This window comes from Malaclemys terrapin, chromosome 7, assembly GCF_027887155.1.
Source record: "Malaclemys terrapin pileata isolate rMalTer1 chromosome 7, rMalTer1.hap1, whole genome shotgun sequence".
In the NCBI taxonomy this organism is placed as follows: domain Eukaryota; kingdom Metazoa; phylum Chordata; order Testudines; family Emydidae; genus Malaclemys; species Malaclemys terrapin.
This window is the reverse complement of record NC_071511.1, coordinates 66,624,980-66,651,519: the sequence shown is the minus strand read 5'-3', so window position 1 is coordinate 66,651,519 and position 26,540 is coordinate 66,624,980. Positions and strand designations below refer to the sequence as shown.

Sequence of the window (26,540 nt, the reverse complement as noted above, 5' to 3'; positions counted from 1 at the left end):
CATTTCTATAGTGGTAGCACCTCAAAGCTGGAACCAGGTTGGGCTCCATTGTGCTAGGTACTGTACAAACATATAATAAATGACAGCCCCAGCCCCAAAGAGCTTAAAGTTTGAAAGACAAGGTGTAACAGGTGGAGAAGACAACAAGGATGCTGGGATGGGATAAGGGAAACTGGGTAACAAATAAAATAGGCTGTGTGCAGTGCTTAACCAATCATTAGTAGTGGTCACAACTTGCCAGCTGCCTAGCCATTATTTTGGTTGTAGTTTACTGTATGCTCTACAGAAGGGGAAATTAATTTAATGGGAATCAAGCTTTTGAGATTTACCAAAGAAAAAATGCCATATAAGAACTAAATATCAGAATGCATCTGTAAGCAATGCGGGACTCACCCCTGCGGTGCCTCCTGATTTTGTCTCAGGGAATTAGCTTGTCCAGCCTCCGGAGTGCCCTCTGCAGGCCGGTGTCCCACTGCCGCTGGACCCCCGCATCCCTCCCTGGACTCCGGTGCCCCGTTATCTGGGGTGCTGCCCCCTGGCAGTAACCCCTCACTCTCAGGGTCTCCCCTCCCTGGGGAACCTCCCCCCCCATCCCCACATCACCTCAGTCGAAGGCTACTGCCAGTCACCAACTAGCCCCTGCTCCCTGGGGCAGACTGCAGTATAAGCCACTCATCACAGGCAAGGGGGTTTTGGACTTGCTGCCTTTCTCTACAACCTAGTACCTCTATGGTGCCTTGGACAAGGCCCTGCAGCCTGGGGAGTTGCCAGCCTGGAGCTCCCCAGCCCCTCTGGCCTTTCCTAACTCTAGGCACCCTGAGCTTCCCAGCAGCCAGGCCCCTCTCTCTCTTTGAAAGCAGAGAAAGTCCGCCTGCTCCCCAGTCCACTGCCCTCTTATAAGGGCCAGCTGTGGCCTGATTAGGGCGTAGCCCAACTGTGGCTACTTCCCGAATCAGCCCAGGTTTTCTCTCCTAGCCCTCTCTCAGGGCTGGCTTCTACCCTGTCAGGGCTGGAGCGGGTAACCACCCCGCTACAGCATCTATTACTATTTTTGGGTTCAATACTTCTTACCCCACCTCTGGTATACCAGTACTTCCCATACTATCCTTAACTCCCAATGACTGGCTAATGATGACCCTGTCTTATTGGAAACCCAGGAGGTGGGCAGGCGCAAGCCCGCCCACTTCTAAAGGCCCCTCCCCCAGCCTAGCAGGAGGGACCACTGGACCCAGGGACCAAATGAGTACGGGGGACAACAAATGAGAAAAACAGGGACTGAGGTGAAGGTCATAGGTTCAGAACAAGGGTACCAGATGGGGACACCGAGCAGAGAACCCCGGACAGCGCCCACTGCTCCTCAAAGGTGTCGAGGGAGCCAGCAGACGCTGCTCAGTGGAACTCTGCCCCGATACGTGAAACTAGGGAGGAACGGAAATAGGCCCCACAATCGCAGAGCGCCCCCTCATCCAGCATCCTCCTCCTGGTAGTGTAGATGGAGACTTTGGCCAGGGCCAGGAGGAGGTTGACAAGGAGGTCTCACGACTTCTTGGGGCCACAGATGGGGTGTGCAAAAAGGATGATGACCTGGTAGTGCTACTGCCCTTCAGCTCTGCACCTGTAGAGTTAATAGATATATCAACTGCTGTTTCAGGATGCAGCTTCACAATGTTAATAACTTTATTATATCAGAGCTGTTCTTTTTTCAACCCAAGCAAAGGCACTAACCCTTAATGAGCACTTGGTCCATGTCAAATTTTATCTTTCAAACACCAATCATTTATCTTTCAAATACCCTGTCCAAAAATAGCATGGTTAGATTTCTTTTTAATCTTTGAATTGGAAAATGTAGATATTTTTCATTCTCAATACTCAAAAAATCTGAACGGATTTTTTTGGACAAAACCTTTTCTCTTTTGGGCAGGAACAAAACCTGTGAAATTTCATCCCAATAGTGGGATGTATCAGAAAGTTATGCACTGTGACAACAGAAATAGAGCATGGAATTGGGAATCGGCCTCCTTGATTCCATCCTAACTGCACTTACTTGAGTAGGTAAAATGAAATGCATGGTTGTATAGGAGCAATTTTTCTACCTCACAGACAGGTTGTTCCTATTAATTAATGTTTCCAAAATGCTCTATGTCGCTCAGATGAAAGGTGATATATGCAAGTGCAAAACACCTATAAACAGTTCAGTTACAGCAAACAAGCAGATTTGCGGGTTGTCATAGAAACTCTAGGTAAAGCCTGCCTTCTGTTCCCATTTTTTCCTTTCTAAGCAGGCATATTGTACAGAGTTAGAGACATTTTAAAATAGCATTGTTTCTTTTTAAAGGCAGCAAAGGCAAATGACATTTCCATCTCTACCTAGAGGTGAGGATTTGTTTTTTAACAAAGTCTTAAATCTCCTGTGCAATGCCCTCTTTTTTTTTTTTCAGGTGGCCATTACTTTCAATCAGAGCTCATGTTGTACAGCGTACATTAACAAGGCCATTCACATACCTCACTGTGGATATCTGCTGGGTGTTCCAAGGTGCTCCAAGGGTGAAAGTAAATTCTTCCAATTAAACAGAAGCACATGCAGTGTGTGTTAGATTGTGGGAAAATACTATTCCTAGTTCACATAGATTATCTGTCCGCCTCTGTAGAACACATAACAGTTTGGTTTATATGAGATTAATTCCTTAACAATATGTAGTTTTCCTAACTGGGTATGTGTGATGGGTTGGATCACAGAACCCCCCCTTGGGAACTGTCAACTGATGTGCCAAGACTACTTCTGTCCCTGCTTTCCCTGCCGGCCTGGGAATCCAGCACCTTGTCTTGTTGAGCCAGACACGCCAGTCTGCTCCAACACAGACCCAGGGTCTGAACCACATGCCCCAAAGCTGCAGTCATAACTGAAGGCAATTTATAGAAGTGTTCCTGTCTTTAACACTCAGATGCCCAATCCCAACGGGGTCCAAACCCCAAATAAATCTGTTTTACCCTGTATAAAGCTTATACAGGGTAAACTCATAAATTGTTCACTTTCTATAACACTGATAGAGAGATGTGCACATTTGTTTGTCCCCCCCACCCCACGTATTAATACATACTCTGGGTTAATTAATAAGTAAAAGTGATTTTAGTAAATACAGAAAGTAGGATTTAAGTGGTTCCAAGTAATAGCAGACAGAACAAAGTGAATTACCAACCAAAATAAAATAGAACATGCAAGTCTATGTCTAAGACAACTGAATACAGATAAAACCTCACCAGTTCCAGTAAGCTTCCTTTTACTGACTCCTTCTAGTCTGGGTCCAGCAATCACTCACACCCCCTGTAGCTACTGTCCTTCGTTCCAGTCTCTTTCAGGTATCCTTGGGGTGGAGAAGCTATCCCTTTAGCCAGCTGAAGACAAAATGGAGGGGTCTCCCGCAGGCTTAAATATACTTTCTCTTGTGGGGGGAACCCCCTCCTCTCTCCTATGCAAAGTCCAGCTCCAAGATGGAGTTTTGGAGTCACATGGGCAAGTCACATGTCCATGCATGACTGAGAGCCAAGACACATTCCTGGGAAAGCTCCGATGTGGATTGGCGTCTTCGAGTTCATTGTTGGCTTAAGTGTTCTTGATTGGGCATTTAATTTGCACATTCCTTTCTCAATAGAAATCAAGCAAATATACAGCTAATATTCCTAACTTCAAGTACAAAAATGATACATGCATACAAATAGGAGGAATGTATTCAGTGGATCATCAACTTTACATAGATATGTTACATGGCATATGTAGCATAAAACATATTCTAGTTATATCATATATATGTTTCGCATTATATTTTCAGTCCATACCTGTAGCACAGTAACAAGAGCTGGTAGACAGGGGGAAATTGTATTAGGAGGGTGACACAGCAAAAATCCACCATGAAGACATCACTGTATGGAATTGTACTGTAGATTTGTCTCCAACATTTCCTTGAGAGATCTCCAGACTTTGCAAGACTAGTGATTATGCTGGCAGTTTGCCAGGCGCCTGGGGGACTGCACCTACTTTTAATATAAATGCATCACAGACTAAATGCACACAGACATAATATTTGTACTTGTATTTAGGGGAAGTGAGATTGATTATTGTTTCAGCATATTGACATTAAAACCTTGCATTTGCTTACCTTTCTCCTCTTAAAGGGAAGGAAGTAAATAGTGAGCTACACTTTAGGGCTTCATATGTCACACCTAGTCCTTAAACATACCATAAGCTCAAGTAAGAAGAACTTTTCCTAGCTAAAGCACAGGAGACCTGGGTATTTTTGTTCCCAGTTTTGCTACAGGCTCATTCTGTGACCTTGGGCAAGTGACTTAGGCCCACACTTTCCAAAATATTTTTGGGTATTCAACCTGAGACACCAGGGATCCTGATTCTGAGATTTGCTAAGAACCCCACAATTTACATTGACTCAGCTGGAGTTGAGTGGTTTCTACCTCTGAAAATCAGATATGAGATGTATGAAGTTAAAATTAAAAATCACAGAGATCCCCACATGACAATAGGGTTTTAACCATTTTTATGGTAGGGCTCTCTTATGGTATCTCTATCTTACAGATGAAAGGAAAAGCAATCTGGGTTGGCTAATGCACAGCATATTATTTCTGTAGCAGTGCCCTGTATGTACCAATAGAAACTACATCATCCATTCAGAAAAAAATCTACGTACATGTTTCTTTCTTTTCCTGTTTTATAATAGAAATGTTAACCTTGGCACAGGGCATTTCCTGAGGGTTGACTGAAATGTCTTGGTGATATCTTGGGTCATCTGTTCCACCTAGTCAGCCTTTAATCCTCAGGGAATGTCTTGTGCCTCAATAGTAATTATTGCTTAAGAGGAATGAGCTCATTTCTGTGGGTTGTTTTATGCATATGGAATGCAGTATTTTTCTTTCAGTGGTGATTACAATGTCTGATTCATCATATCCATATTGATGAGTGAATGAGGTCCAGATATGCAAATGGAAGGAAGGTGGCTTTTATCCTTCCCACAGATGTTTATATAGAAAGCAATGAGTACTGTTTTAACCACAATTGATTAATTTGGATAATAACACTATAGCTATTTGTCCAGTTACAAGAGACATCCCATAGCACTACTTAGGGCATGGGCAAAACTAAGGGAGCAATCTCATTGGTTAATTGAAATCCAGAGCTGTGAGAGTCTGAGAGAACAACTGATCAGCTCCACACTACATTGTTAGTCTTACTCTAAGATTTTTTGTTCACAAATTCAGTAAGATTGTTGTATAAGTGCAATAATGTTCAGTCTCCAGGAAGTGCCTTTGGCTTTATACCTTACTACATGCTCAAGGTCTCATGGTTATCTTACAACAACAGTACATCTGTTCAGGTGTGGTTTCCTACTTATAAGACCCTCATCAATATCACATATGTTTGATATGTTGGGATATTCCAAAGAGCACTGATAGCAGTTGATTTCAAGCATTGCTCACTAGGCTAGCATGTTCTATAGGCTTGATGTTGAAAGGTACTGAGCCCTCCTGGTAGGTGCTGAGTGCCTTCAACCTTCTGTGATGTCAGTGGGAGTTGAGAGTGCTTAACAGTTTGCAGAATTGAGTTCTGCTGTCTCTCCTAAGCATTGTTGTACAGCACATTTTGTTGAGTTATCAGGTAGTCATTAGTATTATGTTGGTCTATTGTCACCCAAGGCACGCTCATGACATATTATGATATGTTGAATATGGTATATTTTAAAAATAATGCAGTGTAATCCAGGCTGGTTTTGTCTTTCTCTTTCTTGAGTCCTCTGTGGAATCCATGACTAGCACGCAGAAGGCAGTTGTAAGAATACAGCATCCTTGCTGCAGCATTTACCCATGATGGATATGAATTCCAATGAATGTGACTCATCGGTCAGCTTACTTAGTGCTGCTGAGACTCCTTTTTAATTTCTATCTCTTGGTTCCATAATGACCAGCAATTACAGACAAAGGAGTTCCTCTGATATATCAAATGCCTCCATTGAAACAATGGCTCACTGACAGCACAGCAGCTCACTGAAGATTCTCAACTGTGTATTTTGTTTCCTTCCCTTGTGATAATGATTGTCATACCACATTGGACTCCCCATTGTAGACTTACTCAGAAAACTAATTCGAGAGATTGCAAATGAAATTTTTACATAAATTATGCTCACATTTATTAAACATCTATATAAATTAAAAACATCAGTGTACACTCTGCATGTGTATATGTTTATAGTAAATATAAATATATGAATAAGTGGCTGCATAATTACAAAAGTCATAGTTGCCAGTTACTCTGCACACAGTACTAAGGATGGAACCCTGATTCTTTGGTGTCAAAAATGCCTTTAAGACTTGAAGTAAAGGAGAAGCTCCATGAGCTAGTAACTAGTAGTTAGGCCGTTTATAGGGCTGCCACTAGCAAGGGACGGAATCATGACCATATGACAAGGTGAGAACAGAGAGCATGCTTAATGGCATCTCATTTATAATCTGCCTCTGAATGGGCAGTCTCTGCATCATAATCACAATTCTGTACTAGTTCTATTCTAGGCACGGGCTTTAAAGTGTTACTGTTGCCATACTAAACAATCTAAATCTTCTCTTTATTTTACAGGAGGCCCAGAAGATTAATGCTGGTGGGGAAACCCAGGCTGATGGAACCTGCAAACCTACAGATGAAAAAGAGGAGACTGTTGCAGCAGAAGTGGGCTGGATGACCTCTGTGAAAGACTGGGCAGGAGTGATGATATCTGCCCAGACTCTAACCGGCAGAGTCCTTGTGAGTTTTACCCAGTTTGCTCAAATCTTCTTTAAAAAGAGTAATTGTTAATGAGCTCTTCATCTTATTGTCTCAGGAGGGCTGGATTTTGCTAATCAGCGCTATACCACACCACTAATTTTCTCCCTTCACAGTTTCTCTTGGAAATGAAAAAGGCAGACCTGCTCCCCTTGCTGAGACAGCAAGTTATGAAAGTCCTTTTTTGTTGTAGATAGGGACTGATTCTTCTATTTACGCCAATATATTTGCAGGCATAACTTTGCACGCTTCCCCATACAATACACGGTACCCATAGTGTGGCACTCCTGGTGAATTTCCTACTAATTCATTATTAGTGCAAAAGTGTGAGCTTATTGCCTAGTGGACACAATGTTACACGTCAAAAGTGGAGGCCAGATTGAAAATTGGGCTCAATGAGAATGGTTTTTTTTAGCTGTTAGTAGGAACTGTAGAATAGGATTTGAATGAGATGTGCAATGTGGATTATCTTGGTTCCTACAAAGCTGTGATGATCTATTATTCTTTTTTTAATCTACTCAGAAAATCCAGATAAATAAATGGAGCTGCACATCAGAAATTGAAAATACATAATTTTGTGGTCAAAAAGTGTATTAGAAAAGCAGAAAGTTTTCACTCAGTTAAGTTCAATCAGGTAATTTTGCAGTCCTGTTAACTACTACTGCATTTCTACTGGCCTGATCTGAAACCCATTGAGGTCAATGGAAGATCTTCTCTGTGCTTCAGATTAGGCCTGATGTCAACAGTTTTGTACTTAATGCAGAGATTGGTCATATAGTGTGGGTTGAATTCTATGCTCTAATCCCAGTAAAAACTAAGTGGGATATCTGTGGTGATATGGATTTAAGTGAAAACAGATTTTTGCCTTTGATTTTTAATTTTGGGAAAAGAGAGTTTTTATTGCTCATAGAAACGATGTTGCTGCTCTTGGGCTGATATTTTCCTTATTGTCTAAGCATCTTCTCTGTGAAATTAGCAGAATTTCTTAAAAACACATGGGAATTTTTAGGCTTTTAGACTGACTCACAATGCAATGTTAAGGTGATACAGATCCTATTATTCCTATTGTTTTCTATTGCTTTCAACAATAATTAATTTAGATTGTTTTTCTTAATAAAATTCTATTGCTGTCTTACCTATTTTAAGTCCTAGCCCTATGCTATTGACAAATGTCTCCTCTCTTGTTCATGCAATCAATATCTGTGATATGTTTTGCACTCATTCAACAGAGATCTGATCTGTAGGTGAATCTAAAAAGAAAATTTTATTTGGATTCTCCTCCCCACTTAACATCAGTTATTTTCTGCTATCTGTCTTATTAACCTGTGCAACCCATCTTACCTGACTACCTCTTGGGATATTGCTTATAGATTTAGGGCTTGTCTACATTTAAAATGCTACAGAGGTGCAGCTGCGCTACAATAGTGCTTCAGTGTAGAAACTGCCTAGTCCGATGGGAGGGGTTCTCCCACTGGCGTAGGTAATTCACCTCCCCAAGAGACAGTAGCTAGGCTGATGAAAGAATTCTTCTGTCAACCTAGTGCTGTCTACACTGAAACTTAGGTCATCTGAACAACGCTGCTCAGAGGTGTGGATTTTTCACACCCCTGATGAATGTAGTTAAACCAACTTAATTTTCTAATTTTCTGACCTTCTCTGTGTGAGCCTGACATACCAATCATTTTATGAAGAGTGGTGTACTGGTTTTCACATAATTTCTTGACATCTCCAGCATTAAAAGTGGCAAATCTTAACAATCTGACTCTTTCTTGTGAATGTGCTGATTTCTCATGTGCTGATGTATTCCTTTGCATGTGCTGATTTATTTATCAAAAGATGAAATTCATCCCAGGATAGGAGTCTTACATAAACAAGCACTCCCCACTTAAACCCTTAAGGGAATTGTAGGAATTTATGCCTGTTCTCTGAGCTGGGGTGAATTTCACCACAAATTCAAAGAAGTTAAAGGTAAAATCTGAACCATAAACTGGAGCAGTTTATCCTACTAGAGTTGCTTCAAGGCATTAAGAGAGCTATTAAAAACATTTTTTTTTCCAGTTACAGTACTTGATCATTTCATTAATTTTGTCTTCAAAATACACCATTGTCTGCTGCAAACAATTAGTTTATTCCTAATGTTTTATCTAGACACAATGGACCTACTTCTCACCTTAGGTAAAATTCACTGTTTCCTTGAGCATTTCAGCTAGGCAGCATATATGCTAGAATATTTGTGGAAATTGAACACAGCTGAATCTAGATTGGTATTTTTATCTGATTGAATATTTGTTGGAAAATATTTTGAGAGATTCACCCATGAATTCCTAGTGAATTAACATAGCCCACTCCGGAAAGCTATTATGTTTTTGTCCAAGAACAATGTAGAAATTTCTAAAGCTAATGGCTGTACAGTGTTATTGAGGATCAAAATAAGACCAGATAGAGCTGTGGCTGAAGAAATTAAAGTACCTTTTCATACTGTAGGCCAGGGTTTAACTCAAAATCGATCTTCCACATTCGCTATTAAATAACCTTTAGGAACTGGTCCCCTGAACACTGACTTGGGAGAAAAGTTGTAATTGATTTTTAGTGCAGCACGATCGCATGAAAGCTGTTATATAACTGCTGTCTGGATTTATTTGCCAAGTGAAGGGGACAAGTTAGCAAAGTGCGGTGTAAACATCAGTTTAAAGTGGAACCTCATTAATGTTTTCTTCTCATCGAAAAATCTCGCTTAATCATTCTTATCTGGGCAGTCATTTCCTTGGAAGTGACTTGCAGTGGAGTGACAAATTCTGTCTGTAGAACCTAAATTGAATGTTTGCAGGACCAATTCCTACTGAAGCTTAGTGTCAGGTCTAGTCAAGCTTTCAGCTCGTCCTTGCAAACCTCATGAAGTGATTTCCTAACGTAACAAATCGTATTGCACAAGTGCTTAGCGTGGGTGAGTGGGATAGCATACATTTACACTTACTGCTGCTGTTGAGCTATATTTGCCCCTCAGTCAGCTTAAACACTATGCTGTTAGAATGTGCACTGGGTCTACTAGGGTGACTACCTAGATTTCAAGGAAATAAAGAGTAAAGGTATGAAAAGTACAGGGCAAAGCTTATTTTTAAGGGACACCGCCCCTACAATGATATAAGGTAGTACATTTTTGTAACAGTGTATGATCTTTTTCACAATTATTTACCGAATTGTTGCTTTAAACCAAACATTTTGCCTGATTAAGTAATTCTTAGATATGTCTTATGGAATATCGATCATGGGTCAATAGGCAGAAAATAAGGTTCCCTAAAAATATAGGGCAGAGGGCCTTCTTCAATCTCACAGTTCTAGAGCTGGTCAGGAATTTTTTGATTAAATATTTTTTCATCAGAAAATGCTGATCCCTCAAAATGTAAGCTGTTGGTTGGGTTTGACAAATTTCTCATTTTGAAAAAAATTAAGAAAAAAAGCTTTTGAAATTGTTGAAATATCCTGTTTTGAGCTTTTTGAAAATTAAAAGTTCTGTTTTTCAATTTGTTTAAATAGTCAAGCTAATAACGATAAACCGAAAATAAATAAAGGAGGTCAAACATGAAATTAAACATTTAAGTTTTGGTTGACCTGAACTGATTTTTTTCAGATTGTTGGTTTGTGAACATTTTCAAAATTTTGACCATTTGTCCTGATTCAGGATGAAAAAACATTCTGAAATCTTGAAAATGTTTCCAACACGGGAAACCTCCATTTCCCAGCTCTATGCAGCTTACCTGGAAGAAAATTATATAATCTCTTCTTCTTCTAGCTATCTGGTTTACTGCATTTTCCATCAAATTTATCTTCTGTGCATCTGTCTATGTTTTCTTGTCGCCCTAAATGGGAAGATGCAAGTGCTCAGCATTACGTAAAATAGAATGTCACCTTTGTTCAAGAGCATAAGCTAAGACACTGCTGTACGAAGCCTGCCATGATCAACAAAAATAGAAATGTGAATAATTTGATTACCTCAGAAGTTTATCTTGTCACCTTGCCACTGGTGTTTGTATTATTCATTTTGGTGTCTTCCTTAAAGAGGAGATAGACTTAGATTGTGAAATGTACCAAAATATGTGGATAAAAATCTTGGATGATCGTTAGATGAAATGCTCTACAGGTGTGTGATTTTAATTAAAGGTGAATTATTGTGGCTTTGAAAAATAAATACATTAAACGTGTAAAGCTGCTGTAATACTTAGAGGTGGACTCTAAGAAACACACCCTGACTAGCTGGGGTACTGGGTGTTGGTGTCAGTCACCCTTTTACCATTTTGTCTCTGTCAGGGTTTCTTCCCCACTCTGAACTCTGGGGTACAGATGTGGGGACCCACATGAAAGCCCCCCTAAGCTTATTTTTATCAGCTTAGGTTAAAAACTTTTCCAAGGCACAAATTCCACCTTGTCCTTGAACAGTACACTGCCACCACCAAGTAATTTAGACAAAGAATCAGGGAAAGGACCACTTGGAGTCCTATTCCCCCAAAATATTTCCCCAAGCCCTATACCCCCTTTCCTGGGGAAGGCTTGAGAATAATATCCTCACCAATTGGTACAGGTGAACACAGACCCAAAGCGTTGGATCTTAAGAACAATGAAAAATCAATCAGGTTCTTAAAAGAAGAATTTATTTAAAGATAAAAGAATCACCTCTGTAAAATCAGGATGGAAGATAACTTTACAGGGTGACAAAAGATTCAAAACACAGAGGATTTCCCCCCTAGGCAAAACTTTAAAGTTACAAAAAACAAATAAACCAGGAATAAACTTTCCTCTTAGCACAGGGAAAATTCACAAGCTAATACAAAAGATACTCTAACGCATTTCCTTGCTATTACTTACTATTTCTGTAATATCAGATGTATCATTTCAGTAGGAGCTGGATTACTTCCTTGGTCTCTCCCTTTGTCTCTGGAGAGAAAACACCCATACAGTCCAAAACAAAGCCTCCCCACTCCCCAGATTTGAAAGTATCTTCTTTCCTCATTAGTCCTTCTGGTCAGGTGCCAACCAGGTTATCTGAGCTTCTTAACCCTTTACAGGTAAGGAGGGATTCTATGCTACCCTTTGCTGTATGTTTATGACAGTGTCATAAAATGTAACAAGGATAAAACCAAGGGGTTTGTAGAAATGAAACAGACATGTAAAATGAATAGTGCTAAAACCTACAGATATAAATGAGAATAATATCCTCCATATCCATTGTACAGAAGTTTTAAACTACCCAAGAAAATTATGTCCCCATTGTAGAACTCTCTTGCATAGTTTAAAAATTATATACAAAGGATATCCATCGCCATTAAATTTAATAGAACTTTTCTGTAAAGGTCATTTCCCTGCATATAGTACCTTACAGTTGTGATTCATCTTAAAAATAGAATTAACTGTGACTTACACAAACCTGCTGTTCTCCCATGTTTATTATTGTCAATTAAATTATTTACATGAGAGATGCTGATTCAGGAAACCAAGGTTATTTGTGGTAAAGGACAGAGGTTGTCACACTTCCACTTCAGCTGGTCCTTCTCATTTAAGCCCCAGTAGTATCCTTTGAACTGGTTCTCAAATTACTTACTGGGAAATGCTGAAGGCATGGTGTGGCAAGTGTTTTATATGGTGCTATTGGGAAGTAGCCAAGCAAATCTGTTTCTGCAGAAATGGGAATTAGGGTATTCCACTTGTTACTGCTTTATACCTTTTCCTGGTCTAGTTTTCCTACATAAGCCATATGTCTATATTAACATTCAAGAGCAGCGTAGTAGTTAAAGTGAAATTATGTTATGGGGATCCCTTGGAGCCGATTTTATTTTGATTTGATTGTTAGAAACGGAAATTCCCATCTTGCCAGGTGAGAAGCAAGAATGAGGCATATAGTCACCAAATTATTAAATCATTTGGTTACCATTATTTTTACTGCTGTCATCTTTTCTTCCTCACTGTAATTTCTGTGCTCAGTGCAGGATTATACAATGTGGTGGTGAAAATACCAGAGTCCATGGGAGACTTGCTTATATTAGCCTTCCCATCATTGCAGCTGAACCAGCAGCATGGTGGGACATTTTAGGGGAAAATAAACCAGTAAAGGTAAATGTGCAGGACTGGATTTAATAGTTTGTGAATACAATCTTCAAAAGTACCTAAGTCCCATTTACAAAAGTGACTTAGGCACTTGAGAATTTAAGGGATTTTCTAATGGGTGGGGGGTTTAATCTGCAGTGAGTTGATACGATTGTTAACTAACAGTACACAATCCACACTAATAGCGTGCTATAGGAGAACTGTGCCCTTTTTCAATTTACATCATTGGATATGCATGGTGGGGGCTTGCTGTGCATTAAGCATGTGTATTCTTGGAGGGTATCCCAGGGTCCTTTGCTTTGCTGCTGAGCAGTGTACATTCTGGGATTTCTGCTGCTGTGCACTGTGGGATGCATAGCACAAGCCAGGGGAATTCTGGGATTTGGGATCAAATTTAAAAAAATCCATGATTCCAGTCTCTCCATTCCATGCTTCCTGTCCTTTTGGGCAGGCTAGCAGCATTTTTGAATTGCTGTTGACAGCACAGACCCAATAATGTGCTGTGCCTCAGTGCTGCAACTGGGTGACTTGAAATTTGAACTTTGCCCACTGCACAACTGAGAAGGTGATGTGGCAGCAGAAGCAGCAGCTTTGAAGATGAGGATGACACCAGGCAACTGCTATTCCAGGAGTGCAGTGTGTTTCGGGGTTCAGGAAACCAACATCAGTTGGTGGGAAAGGATCATTCTGCAGACCTGAGATGAGCAGCAGTGGCGACAGAATTTCAGGATGGTAAAGCAACTTATTTTTAGATCTGTGCCGAACTAACCCCAGAGCTGCAGTAGCAGAAGACCAGTGTATGGGGTCACATACCCATCGAGAAGCATGTCACTATTGATATTTGGAAACTGGCCAGCCCTGAATGTTACTGTTCCATTGCCAACCAATTCAGTGTAGGGAGTTCAACTCTTGGGGCTGTAGTCATGTAGATGTGCACTGCCATGCATAAAATACTGTTGCACTGGATTATAAAATCTGGTAATGCTCAGGAGATTATTTATGGTTTTGCACACATCAGGTTCCCAAACTGTATTGGGGCAATTGATGGGACCCATGTGCCCCCCACCCCACACCAGGGCTCAGAGTTTATAAACAGAAAGGGGTATTTCTCCATGGTGATCCAAGGGCTGGTTGACCATTGTGGCAGGTTCACAAACATAAACTTAGGTTGGTCTGGAAAGGTCCATGATGCTGGGATCTTTTGGAACTCAGCTCTATTTACCTTAATGAATAAAGGACAGTTTGCCCCCAGGATCACTATATACACTAATGATGTGGAGATTCCTCCAGTTACCTTGAGAGACCTGGCTTATCCTCTTTTGTCCTGATTAATGAAGCTATCCACAGGCCACTTGGACAGAAAGAAGGAACTGTTTATCTATTGCCTCGGTAGTTGCAGAGTGTGCATTTGGCCATCTGAAAGGAAGGAGGCACTGTTGGTGGAATAGGTTGGAGGCTGCAGAATAGAAGTGCCTAGGATTATAACTGCATGTTGTATTTTGCACAATATTTGTGAGAGTAAGGCAGAAAGCTGTAGCAGTTTGAGCAGCCAGAAAAGTGTCTGGTAGAAAATAAGAATCAGCCACGGCAAGATTGTCAGGGTTGCCTATTGCTCTTGCATTGAGTCTGAGGCCTGGAAATGTGCAGGTGTACACACAGCTGTCATCGGGAGGGTGGGGGAGAATGGATAGATTGTGAGCAGTGCAGTCTCATTGGTGGGTAGTAGAAGTGGCACATTGTGGCGTTGTGTATTTTATCTGTGCCTTTATACCTTTGTAAAACCCTGATTTATAGAAAATGTAAGGATTTTTTGTGTAAAATGCATTCTTAAATGCATTGCCGATTCTTTATTAATGGATTTTTAACATGTATTTTATTATTCATTATAGAACCAGAAATAAACTTTTAATTAAAACAATAATAAGACAAAGCTTTAATGTGGTATAGTGCAGTGAAGGGCAGAACACACCCATGGAGGGGGTTGTTTCCAGTTCACAAGTGAATACACACCTTGCCTATGCTTCTTCTTGTTCTTCTCCCATTCATTGTTGAGGGGCAGGGCTCAAACGTATCGATGGCATTCGATAGTTTGAAAGAGCTGGATGCCCACAGTTGCAAGGGCAATCGTTCCAACTGCCCCTGAGCTTCTGCCAGGGAGGGGAGTGGTCTCTGGGAGCACAGCTTTGGGGGTACAGCAGAGAACATATGATGGTGTTCCCAGTGCCCTGTATGGTCCAGGAGTTGCAGAATATGGCTGGATCCTGGTTGAGGGCATTGCATTGTCTCTGTGCCTGCTAACAGCATATGCTGCAGAAGAACATTCTGAACCTGTGTTGCCTCCAGGAGTTGCCTCTACATCATCCTCTCTTTCTCCACAGTGTCTCACACTGTCTCTGGCAACTTTGACTCTGTCTCTGGCTACTTCAATGCTCTCTTATATCCCTATCTTTTCCCCTCAAATGCAGCCTCCACTGCTCCATTGTTTTCCTTTGTTTTTTTTTTTTTTTTTGGGGGGGGGGTCTGCACTGAAGTCCGTGGACATTTCATCTCAAACTTTCTGTTTCCTCCTCCTCCAGTTAGCCAGCTGCTCAGCCATTTGATAAAAGCCGTGCCCTTGATGGTCTGGCTGCTGCAGGAGCTTGTGGCTGGGGAAGTAGGGCAAGTTGGGTCTTAAGTCACTTAGACACTTCTGAAAATTTTACTCCACACTGGGTTTAAGAATAAGCTAATTGAACCTAAGTAGTGTTTTAATTTTTTGTGGGGTGCAGTTTGGATTTAATGTTGAGTGGCATAAATATTACATTTTAGTAGAAGGCCCACATTGGCTTTAAAAAATCTGTTGAGTAACACAGCACTTTAGTTTGAAGTGCTACTTAGGAGACTGTTCCGCAGTAAATGTTGGAAATATTAGTTGAGAATTCCTGGTTGGGTTATTCCAAAGAGATTCAAGCAAATTCATAATTAGTGTGAATGAAGAAGAAATTAAGCAGGCATTGGTGTTGGTTCCCAAAATGTAATCATCCTTTTTCTAATCATTTGAGTGAAAGGAAAAGGACACCCTAAAGAATGTAATAAAAGGAAATGATGTAAAAGATAAAGCTACAAAACATCATTGCTATTTTTGCAGCTCAGTCTAAAATGGAGTTCTGCAGTGGGACAGGACTCTTATTAAAAAGAAATAGAATGTTAAAATAACAGAGGAAAGCACAGTGTTTACACCGTACTGATATGTGGTAGTACTGGTGCAAAGCACACAGCTTCCAAGAGTGTTTTTAGCAGCGAAACATCTAAAAGTCAGCCCAAACCTACATCTGTTGAACTGAATTGAAGTTCTGAGTGAAGCTTTAGAACAACCTTCCAAGGGGAGTAGTTGAGGCAAAAAAACCCTAATTTGTTTTAAGAGTGAGCTTAATAAGTTTATGGAGGGGTTAGTATGATGAGATTGCCTACAGTGGCATATGTCTCATCAGCGACTGCTACTTTCAAATTTCTCAAATGGCTAGAAATGTGACACTAGATGGGGAGGGCTCTGAGTTACTAAAGATAATTCTTTCAGCTTTCTGGCTGGTGCATCTTGCCCACATGCTCAGGATCTAACTGATTGCCATATTTGGGGTCAGGAAGGAATTGTCCCCCACTTCAGATTGGCAGAGACCTTGTGGAGGGTCACCTTCCTCTTCAGCATGGGGCACAGTTTGAATTAGAGTAAATGGTGGAGTCTCTGTAATTGGAAGTCTTTAAATCAAGATTTGAGGGCTTCAGTAGCTCAGCTAGAGGCCAGCAAGTTAAAGAAGTATGGGCTGGATGAATGGACTGTAAGGTGGATAGAAAGCTGGCTAGATCGTCCGGCTCAACAGGTAGTGATCAATGGCTCCATGTCTAGTTGGCAGCCGGTATCAAGCAGAGTGCCCCAAGGGTCGGTCCTGGGGCCAGTTTTGTTCAATATCTTCATTAATGATCTGGAGGATGGCATGGACTGCACCCTCAGCAATTTGCAGATGACACTAAACTGGGAGGAGTGGTAGATATGCTGGAGGGTAGGGATAGGATACAGAGGGACCTAGACAAATTAGAAGATTGGGCCAAAAGAAATCTGATGAGGTTCAACAAGGACAAGTGCAGAGTCCTGCACTTAGGACAGAAGAATCCCATGCACCTCTACAGACTAGAGACCGAATGGTGAGGCAGCAGTTCTGCAGAAAAGGACCTAGGGGTTACAGTGGATGAGAAGCTGGATATGAGTTGACAGCTTCTTGTTGTCAAGAAGGCTAATGGCATTTTGGGCTGTATAAATAGGGGCATTGCCAGCAGATCGAGGGACGTGATCATTCCCCTCTATTTGGCATTGGTGAGGCCTCATCTGGAGTACTGTGTCCAGTTTTGGGCCCCACACTACAAGAAGGATGTGGAAAAATTGGAAAGAATCCAGCAGAGGGCAACAAAAATGATTAGGGGTCTGGAGCACGTGACTTATGAGGAGAGGCTGAGGGAACTGGGATTGTTTAGTCTGCAGAAGAGAAGAATGAGGGGGGGATTTGATAGCTGCTTTCAACTACCTGAAAGGGGGTTCCAAAGAGGATGGATCTAGACTGTTCTCAGAGGTACCAGATGACAGAACAAGGAGTAACGGTCTCAAGTTGCAGTTGGGGAGGTTTAGGTTGGATATTAGGAAAAACTTTTTCACTAGGTGAAGCATTGGAATGGGTTACCTAGGGAGGTGGTGGAATCTCCTTCCTTAGAGGTTTTTAAGGTCAGGCTTGACAAAGCCCTGGCCGGGATGATTTAGTTGAGGATTGGTCCTGCTTTGAGCAGGGATTGGACTAGATGACCTCCTGAGGTCCCTTCCAACCCTGATATTCTATGATTCTATAGACCTATTGCAGGCGTGGGTGGGTGAGATTCTGTGCAGGAGGTGAGACTAGATGATCATGATGGTCCCTGCAGGCCTTTAAGTCTATGAGTCTATGAATTCAGTGTTTTGGGTATGAATCTGCAGACTCAGGCACAACTTATTCAGGGGACGCAGCCAAAGAGAAGACATCTCAGATTCTGCTGGAACCTTCTACCCAGCCCTAATATTTTCTGTGTTGTTTTTCTCTGCCACTTTATGTGTCACGCGATGATAATGTGACACCAAATGTGTTCATGTAGACATCACCAATGCACTGCTAATTGGATGGGTTTTTTCCCCTTTCCAAATGAATACTTAATTGACTACTGGGTAATATAAGTTGTATTAAGGTATACTCATAAAAATGGTAATAAATACAATGGCAAGACTCCGGAGCCCTAGTAAAGGCAAGCACTATTCATGGTTTCCATCTCTTCCCTCACTCCGCTTTTCCAGCCTGCTACCACTGCTGTTTTGCCAGTGTACCTCCCTCACCTTGCATGGCCTGAGGCAACCTTGGTATCCTAATCAATGGCTGCTGAATCAACCCATTCCCCTCACAGGTAGAAGAACAGGTAGTACTTAATACCCTATACTAATCCATTGCAACAGCTATTCTTGGAACTGGATGAATTTAGTACTATGCTGAAAAATCCAGATATTTCTGCTGAGATTTCTAAAAGATACTAAAAAAGTTAGTCCCATTGATTTTAGTGGGAGTTGGGTGCCTAACTCTCCCAGGCTTTAGCTTTTCTAGCTTAAACAATGAGGAGTTCTCATGGCACTATAGAGACTAACAAATTTATTTGGGCATAAGCTTTCGTGGGCTGTACAGATACAGACTAACATAGCTACCCCTCTGAAATTTTTTCTAGCTTTTTTTTCCTGAGGCCCACTAATAGACTATATACATGCTGTAATGAACTGTAGCTGAATTTACACCACTCTTGCTGAAGCAAGCATGCTGCCTTCAGTGTAGATCCATTTATCTTCCTAAGATAATATGCTGCATTTGTCTGTCAACATATCATAAGGAGGAGATTTATTAAAAATAATATCAAGTAAAAGCACCCAGGAGGGAAATGCGTGTAGATGAAGCAATGTCATACAAAATGTATTTTGTAGCTTTCTAAGTAAGCTCAGTGCTCTGAGAACTCATGGAGAGTTTGGCACAAAAAAAAAAGGGTGAAGTTTAAAAAAAATCACAGTGAAGTATTAAAAATATTATGTATAATTATAATGGATTTTCCTGTGAACATTTTAGCATGGCTGTATATAGTAGGTATTTTTGGTTTCTTCAGATTGTTTTGACTTCTTATTTTGAGTCTCTTGCTGGGTGGTTGCTGAAATTTTAAGCTTATGATAAGGAGTTAATAAAAAAGTCCAGAATTAGGTATAGTTATGCAGTACCTATAGTGAAATACAGCAACCTAGAAATTATGTGGGGTCATTTCCTACTTCCATTGAGGTCTTTGGTTTTTGGTCATTGACTTGAATGAAATCAGGATGTGGCCCTAGAATACAAAAACTGCTCTTTAGTTTTGCAGTGGACTTCTAGGGTAGGCACGTATGTCATTTTTTGTCCTGTTATTGTCAAGATTGACTATGTTCCTGAAAGTTGAGCATGCAGGATAGTAGGAGAATTTTAAGGAACAAAGCAAAATCATGAGAACCCCAAAGATGGACATTGAGAAGGTGTCGCAAGCAGGGCCGGCTCCAGGCACCAGCCTTCCAAGCAGGTGCTTGGGGCGGCAATCTGCAAGGGACGGCAGTCCATGTGTGTTTGCCCCCAAGCAGCGCGCTGAATTGCCGCCACGGATGGCGGGGTCAATCTGTGCGCCATTAGGGCGGCATGCGCGTTTCCGTGGTGGCGGCGGCAATTCGGCGGCTGCTTCTGTCTTCAGACGGAAGACAGAAGCTGCTGCCGAATTGCCGCCGCCGCGGAAACGCGCATGCTGCCCTAACGGCACATGGACTGCCCCCGCCGTCTGCGGCAGCAATTCGGTGCGCTGCTTGGGGCGACAAAAACAGTAGAGCCGTCCCTGGTCGCAAGTATGGCACTCAAAATCAATGGCCAATCTCTCATAAATTTTGGCCCTCCTTTCTTGCTCTCTATGGCGAACTCTCCCAGTGTGGGCAGCCTGTCAGAATCTTGTATCAGCTAGTTCTGAAATGAGCACACAGTCTTTCCCCTATGCATTTGTAACCCACTAGTCAGTGTGCATTACCCATCTGTATCTGAACCACAAAGGATATGAGTCTATCACAGGTCTCTGCTAGAGAGTCTGGGAGTGGGGGGAGAGTTAATTCAAGTTGTAGAGACTCATGCTTTTTTAGCTCTTGAGGTCCCCAGTTCAGTTGCTGATGTCTTCTGAGCCAAGATGGTAGCTGTTGCCCATTGTCTAGGCCTTTTGGGTTTCTGCTGAGTTTGACATAATCTGCAAAATGCTTTGTCTCTTGTGTATTTTAAGAATGTATGGAGTTTATCAAGTATATTGGAGCTTTCCACATAACTTAACTCCTGTTAAAAAACAAAACCAGATCACTACCAAATTTACTGGATGGAACATCAGCTCTGTGTAGTCAATGTACTTTTCACGTGCCAAACGAAAATATACTTAACTGAACACCAGGGTACTTCATTAACAAATTCCTGACATAGCAGTAGAGGGCCAGAACTTGGAGACTGCCTATTGGATGGCTGGTACAGCACAGGGGAGTTCTCTTATGCAAAGGGAATTTTCAGTTGGCTAGGTCAACCTGCTTTAAGTCTCCTGTGCACCATTGGAATGATGCAGTGCAGAGTTCACACTGTTGGGGATCTGGTACAGAATGTTGGTGCAATAGTGTTTCACTGAATATATGGCTACTTCACAGTTTTATCCGTTATAGTAAATATTTACACTCTTTAGAGTATAGCAGTCAAGTGATGATTATCACAGCAAACTTCATACAGGGACACTATACATTCTAGAAAGCATATTTGAAAAATCCAAATATGTAATGTAGTTGCTTGGCTAGGCTGGTTTGAACAGATAAAGTGCTGTGGGACAAAAATTAATAAATTCCCTCTTAGTTTAAGGATCTTTTAAAATGAGCTCACAGTATTATAGTTTGCAGAAGAAGTTGAATCTTAATCACTTTGCCATGGGTTGGATATAGTTTTAGGGATTTTTACATAACTTAAAAGCCCATTTATATGAAAGATAATTTTGTGAACATTAATCAAATACTTTAAGCCATTTGAAGAGTGTTGCCTGCTCTTGTGATGTGGAAGAAAGCTGAATTTTTGATGCATATTCTTCTTTGGTAATTATTTCTGCACAAGCTGAAAAGGAACCATCCTATATGTTTCAATAAAATAAACAACGGAAATATGAATTTGAAAATGATACACATACCCATAATATAAAGCACAGTACCATGACTTTTAGGGAAAAAGTCATATCTATTTGAAAATGTAACTGTATAGGTCACACTCCCTCTCTCTGTCTTAATTTATTCTCTTTTTGGCATGTGTACATAATTTCCATTGACATTAATGGAGGTTATGCGTGCATACAAAGACACGAAACTATATATTTGTCTTTGGCAAGTAAACACATACAGATTTCATGCCTAACATCAGATTCCAATGCAAGGGTTCATCCTATGTAAGTCTATAGGCACTCTAAAGTGTGGCAACATACATGTTGGGGAGGGAATGATACTGAAGAAGGTATAACTAAAGCCAACTTTAGATTTTCTTTTGGCTGACTTAAGATCACCTTTGAATTTGGCCCAATAACTTGAATTTATCCTAATTGTCAGAAGCACTTTCTAAGATTTATATAACATCCATCAAGATGAAAGTGATATCCTAGGCTTTAAAATATTGATGACAAACAATAAAAACAAAAAAACAAATTGCCTGACATTGTCAGAGAAAAGGTTTCTTTAATTATTTTTTTTAATGATTCATTCTAGGAACACCAGACTGTTCATTCCAGTTTTGAAGCAGCTGGCAGAACTGCAGTTGACACAGGCATATAATAGTGTTTTTGGGAAAAGGGGATTCCAAGACAGACTTGAAGTGAATTGTGAAGTAGAGGCTTACAGATCACCTCCCTCTGCTAAGCATGATTTGAGCCAGAGCTTTCATGTTCCCAAAAATTCAATTTAAATTTGAATTGGAAAAAAAAACAGCCCTTAAAGATATGAAAAAAAGGTCTTGGTTTGAAACAAAAGGTATTAATTTCTGTGATGATAGAACAGCATGATGTTTGGTTTAAAGCCTTTCATACTCAAGGTATCGCACAGAACTTTACAAATATTAATTTGTCATTAGATTCTCAGCAGTGGCACACCCTCATCTTTGGATGGTAGAATTTGTTTTACTGTGTTGGTGTTGGTCATGACACTAAGGTTTTTCTTAGCTCTTTAAGAAAAAGTCAGTGGAATCTGTAACTTCCTTCTAGACAGGCAGAAAACCCACACATTCTAATTTCAATGGCAACATTTCCAGTCCTGAAGCTCCCCTTTAGTTCTACACTGCAATATCCGTGTTAATTATGAAATCAAGTACTGGTGTTGGATTTGAGTCCATGACACTGTGTCCTAGAGGCACTGGGGGCTAACAGAGTCCAACTGAACAAAAAAACCATGATGACTGCTTTTGGGAACTGTAGCATGTAGAATTAAGAAGTTTTTGTTTGTTTTGTTTTACAAATAAGATGATGTGTTGGAATATCTCAGTGTCTGCAACCCAAACCACTTTGAGCTCTGATCTTGACAGGTTTGTCAAGGCTAAAGCAGATTTGGGCTGTGCAGTACTTGGATGGGTGTCTTCCAGGGTAAATCCTAAGAATCCAACACAAGTTTTATTGCTATGTTCCTTGAGGAAAAAGGCACTCTTCCCTCTGAGTTGGTACCAAATCATTGTCCCAGACCAGGTGCTCTTTATGGATGAGACATGTAACTGAGGTGTTACTGGACCATCTGTGGTCATTAGAATTCCTATTGCACTTTAACAAGGGTAATAATTAGAGCTGTGTGAATAATTGATTTTTCAGTTCACTGGCAATTCTGGAAAGAAAATTGTTTCAAGTCAATTCGAAAACAAAATTTTGTATGTGTTCCATCAAAAAGTCCAAAGAAATTTCATTTCAGGTTGAATCATAGAATCATAGAATATCAGGGTGGGAAGGGACCTCAGGAGGTCATCTAGTCCAGCCCCCGGCCCAGCACCCCCGGCCCAGCACCGCCGGCCCCCAGCCCCGGCCCAGCGCCCCTGGCCCGGGCCCTGGCTCAGCACCGCCGGCCAGCACCCCCGGCCCGGCCCCAGCCCCGGCCCAGCCCCGCCGGCCCCCGGCCTCTGGCCCCGCCGGTGCCGGCCCCCGGCCCAGCCCCGCCGGCCCCCGGCCCGGCCCCGCCGGCCCAGCACCGCCAGCCCCTGCCGGCCCCGGCCCCGCCAGCACCGCAGGCCCCTGGCCCAGCACCGCCGGCCCCCGGCCCTGGGCCAGCACCCCTGGCCCCGGCCCCAGCCCAGCACCGCCGGTCCCGGCCCGGCCCCGCACCCCCACACCTCCGGGCCCTGGACCAGCCCCCGGACCAGCACCGCCGGCCCCGGCCCGGCCCCCGGACCAGCACCCAGTGGCGCTGGCCCCTCCCTATTTTCCCGGACATGTTCGGCTTTTTGGGATTTCCCCCCGGATGGGGATTTTACGCCCAAAAAGCCGGACATGTCCGGGAAAATCTGGACGTATGGTAACCCTACTACAGTGGAATGTGGTAGCTTATTCGGGTTTTATTCCTCAGACTTGCTGGGTGACCTTGAGAATACCACTTAGCTCTTGTGTGCATCGAGAATATCATTCAATTCCTGTGTGCTTTAGATTCCTCATCCCTAAAATACAAATAGTTTCCTACCTTAGAAAGGTGTGTTGTGAAGTTTAATGCATCAATGTCTGCATACTGCTTTGAGATCGCTGGGGAGAATAAGCTATAGAAAGGCAAATTACTTACTAATATGGTTAATTACTAGTATTACTACTACTAGAGCTGAATAAAATTTTTGCTGGGCTGGGGGCTGGCCCAGGGCCGGCACCCCAGGGCCTGAGCCGAGCCAGGCTGCAGACGCTGGGGCTGGGGCTGGGGCCCGGGCCGGCCGCCGGAGGGAACCACTCGGTTGCGGGGTGGCAGACTGGGCCGCGCCTCCTCCCCCCAGCTTACCTGCTGCCTGCTTCAGGCTTCCCATGAATCAAATGTTCGCGGGAAGCAGGGGAAGGGGCGGAGTTGGGGAGGGGACTTTGGGGAAGGGGTGGAGTTGGGGTAGGGGTGTGGGCGGGGCTGGGGGCAGGGCCGAGGCCCTGTGGAGTGTCCTCTTTTTGGACACTCAAAATATGGTAACCCTACACTGTAGCTACATTTCTGTATAGTTAAGATGTCAGCGTAGCTCGCTGCATGTATATAAAGACAGTGAAATCAATCTTATTTATTCAGTACTATATCTATATATATCAGAACCTGTGTTTAATATACTTTTTGGATAGTTTGTGAGGGAAAGTAGTGTATATGCATTTTAGATATTGTTATAATACTGTTTCTGTGTAGAAAACACCCTAAACAACAAGTAATTACACCAGGGGTTGGCAACCTTTCAGAAGTGGTGGGCTGAGTCTTCATTTATTCACTCTGATTTAAGGTTTCGCGTGCCAGTAATACATTTAAACGTTTTTAGAAGGTCTCTTTCTATATGTCTATAATATATAACTAAACTATTGTTGTATGTAAAGTAAATAAGGTTTTTAAAATGTTTAAGAAGCTTCATTTAAAATTAAATTAAAATGCAGAGCCCCCCAAACTGGTGGCCAGGACCCGGGCAGTGTGAGTGCCACTGAAAATCAGCTCTTGTGCCGAAGGCGGCACGCGTGCCATAGGTTGCCTACCCCTGAATTACACAGTAAGGACTGAGGCTAATTCCTGAGTTAGGGCTTTTATGTATTTGTAATGCTAACATGCAGAGCTGTTGTTTAGAATGTGTAAAGCATTTTAGTGGGTTATGGATAACTGGTGTAACCGTGAATGCAGGCCTGTTCTTCTTAGGCGTTCACATATTCTAATCTGCTTGCAAACACTTGCCATTTTCTTATCTCTCATTCATAGACTGAGCACTTTAGTTTCCTCCCCTCGGTGCTGACATTCCCAGGCTTTTTTTTTTTTTTTTTTTAAATCTGTGGTAGTCCTTGGTGGTACTAAGGATTGCACAATGCTGACTCTGAGAGGTGTATCCTAGATTGGTTTAATCTCCCAGGACAATAGTCTAGGCTATTTCCTAGGTTTCCATAGGGACAGGGACAATGCCTTCTCCACTGGAGTTCATCATCTGCCTGAATGATAATGGCACAGAGTACAGAGGAACTGAGTAAGTCAAGATCGTTTCTATGGTAACTGAAGCTAGCCTAAATTCAGGCTATGCATTTTTCTTTTTCATATTTATTTCTGACAAACCCAGGTAGTGTTTGCAGGGATTCTTTTTTGGATTGAAGACTGTGCTTACACCTAGAATGCTGAGGGAGAGGAAGTTGCTTCAGCATAAATAAATGTTTCTTAGTATTTTATTATTCTACACGTTGCATTGTCACTATAGATGTCACAATCAAATTGCCATTAGGCCTGTAGGTTTACACCTGTTCAAATTTAATGAAGCTGCGTATATCTCACACCTTCCCAAGACTATAATTTGAAAAGTTTTAGACTGAATTTAATTCCTTTAAAAAGGAGCAATAAAAATGCCTGAATCACAATATGACAGTGTCGTCATGAAATCATGCTGTGACATGATGCTGTTCAACTGCATCTGAGTGATGGTATACTGAAAGATTATCTGTCTTTCACTCTCTCTATATCTATGAATCCTATGCTCAAATTTCTTTCAAGGTTGGGTTATGTCCTGCTGAAACTTTCTTTTTTTCTTTAAATCTCTGAGTTAGAGAACACATAATCAGCAAAAAATGCATGCAGAAGATTTACATGCTAAAATCAAATAAAAAAAAGGGAACCATTCCAGGCCAAAGTACACCTCAATTTGCGGCATTTATAAAGTGTTTCATAATAAAATGGTAGTAGTAACCACCTTGAGACTTGGAGGGTAGCAGAGATAAAAGCATTAGTGTAATTCTTAAAACTGTTTCTTGCTTTTATTTTACATGTTGTGAAAAAAAAGGGGGGTGGGAGAGGGACAGAAAACTAAATGTGTGTGTAGGAATCATCCCAACGTTATAAACCTTTCCCTGTTCCTTCTCAGCTACCAATCCAACATCTTAGGGTACGTCTACACTACCTGCCAGATTGGTGGGTAGTGATCGATCGATCGGGGATCGATTTATCACGTCTAGTGTAGACGTGATAAAATCAATCCCCGATCACTCTGCAGTCGACTCTGGAACTCCACCGCAGTGAGAGGTGGAAGCGGAGTCGATGGGGGAGCGGCAGCGGTTGACTTGCTGCTGTCTCATGGCCAGGTAAATCGACCTAAAATACGCTGACTTCAGCTATGCTATTCGCGTTGCTGAAGTTGCATATCTTAGATCGATTTCCTTTCTCCCCCGCCCCCACTCCCCCAGTGTAGACCTAGCCTTGCTACTTCTATGGCAAATGGCTCTCTGGAGATCAGAGTGCAAAACAACTCTATATTCCATATACTGACTTAAAGTTTACCTTTGGGGTGAAATGGCAAACCTTCCAACCCAAGCTAAT

At 41.9% G+C, this 26,540-nt stretch overlaps 1 protein-coding gene across 6 annotated transcripts in view; it reads left to right on the top strand.

Moving 5' to 3' along the window:
* The window catches only part of KCNMA1 (potassium calcium-activated channel subfamily M alpha 1), an 879,212-nt gene that overhangs the window by 218,042 nt on the left and 634,630 nt on the right, over positions 1–26,540 (top strand). For all 6 annotated transcript variants that reach the window (XM_054034181.1, XM_054034180.1, XM_054034184.1 and 3 more), the window contains exon 2: positions 6,635–6,799. In XM_054034181.1, the coding sequence (XP_053890156.1) occupies positions 6,635–6,799 (165 nt within the window). The remainder of the gene's footprint in view (positions 1–6,634; positions 6,800–26,540) is intronic.